This window comes from Chenopodium quinoa, unplaced genomic scaffold, assembly GCF_001683475.1.
Source record: "Chenopodium quinoa cultivar QQ74 unplaced genomic scaffold, ASM168347v1, whole genome shotgun sequence".
NCBI lineage: Eukaryota > Viridiplantae > Streptophyta > Magnoliopsida > Caryophyllales > Amaranthaceae > Chenopodium > Chenopodium quinoa.
Window position 1 is genome coordinate 4,142,612 of NW_018742205.1, and position 1,130 is coordinate 4,143,741.

At 44.7% G+C, this 1,130-nt stretch overlaps 1 protein-coding gene across 1 annotated transcript; it reads left to right on the plus strand.

The window, feature by feature from the left end:
- On the plus strand, positions 1–591 carry LOC110732236. Its single transcript, XM_021912155.1, has one exon. The coding sequence runs from the start codon at positions 1–3 to the stop codon at positions 589–591; it is 591 nt and encodes a 196-aa protein (XP_021767847.1).
- The last annotated feature ends 539 nt before the right edge of the window (positions 592–1,130 follow it).

Below are 1,130 nucleotides of genomic sequence, written 5' to 3' on the forward strand. Positions count from 1 at the left end.
ATGGAAATCAATGGCGTCTCCTACTACCGTTACCGGAAAACACCTTCCTCCGATCACTTCCTCGGCGTCTTCTCCATCACCTCCGCCTCCTCCGGCGACATCTCCGGCGACGAGCTCACCGAAGCTGACCTCTTCTGGACCGGCGACTCCTCCGATTCAACTCACTCCTCTTCATCTCCCGACTCTCGCCGTCGTACCCTAGGGTTCCGCCGTCAATCCGGAATCCTCGCCGCTCTTCCCGACGACTGCGACAACCGGACGATTCCGACTCAGTTTCGGTTGATCCCTAAGGCGCCGAACCGAGTCGGCGGGGAGATGACTCAGTCAGCGCCGTGTAGGAAGTTTCAGCACTCTGCTCCGGTGAATGTGCCGGCGATGGTGCGGAAACCGAAGAGGTTCGGTCAATTGGACGGGTTTTGGGAGGAGAGAGAAAATGAAGAAGATGAGGAGATGCTTCCGCCTCATGAGATCGTTGCGATGAAGCTGAAATCGACGTCGTCGGTGCTCGAAGGCGTCGGAAGGACGCTGAAAGGTAGAGATCTGAGGCAGGTTCGCAATGCCGTGTGGCGCCAAACTGGTTTTCTCGACTAATTTCTGAAGAAAATGTTGGCTAAATTTTTCATGTTTTTTTTTTTTTGAAGGGGGGTTGGGGTAGGTGAATGTGAATGGAAGTTGTTTGTTTTTGGTTACTTCTTTCATTATCACTGTAAAATTAATTAAAAGGAAAAAAAAAATTAGAAAAAATGGGAAAAAGTAGAAAAAAAAAGGGAGTATATATAGGTAGACCGTAGACATTAGTAATTCTGGTTGAAGATGACGTATGAATTGGTAACTTGCTAAGGTTGGAATTTTTTTTGGTTGTGTTTTGGTACGGAAAAGAGGCAAGGGTATTTTAGTCTTTTTTGTTATTGCGTAATGCTATGAAGATGTAAATTTTTTTAAAATGGATTTTACATCTGCGGTTTATTATATATTCGAATGTACAAGGTTTTGCGTGTTACACTATGCGCATCTCATGGCTTGTATGAGTGTTTATTATGTATTCGGATGTATTTAAATGAATGTATAAGATTAAGGTTTTGCGTGTTACACTATGCGCAATAGCCGGATGTATCTAAATGAAAGTATAA

Bases quoted from the DNA above. Each gene is read 5' to 3' on its own strand.
- LOC110732236 (XM_021912155.1), top strand. From the start codon at position 1: ATGGAAATCAATGGCGTCTCCTACTACCGTTACCGGAAAACACCTTCC.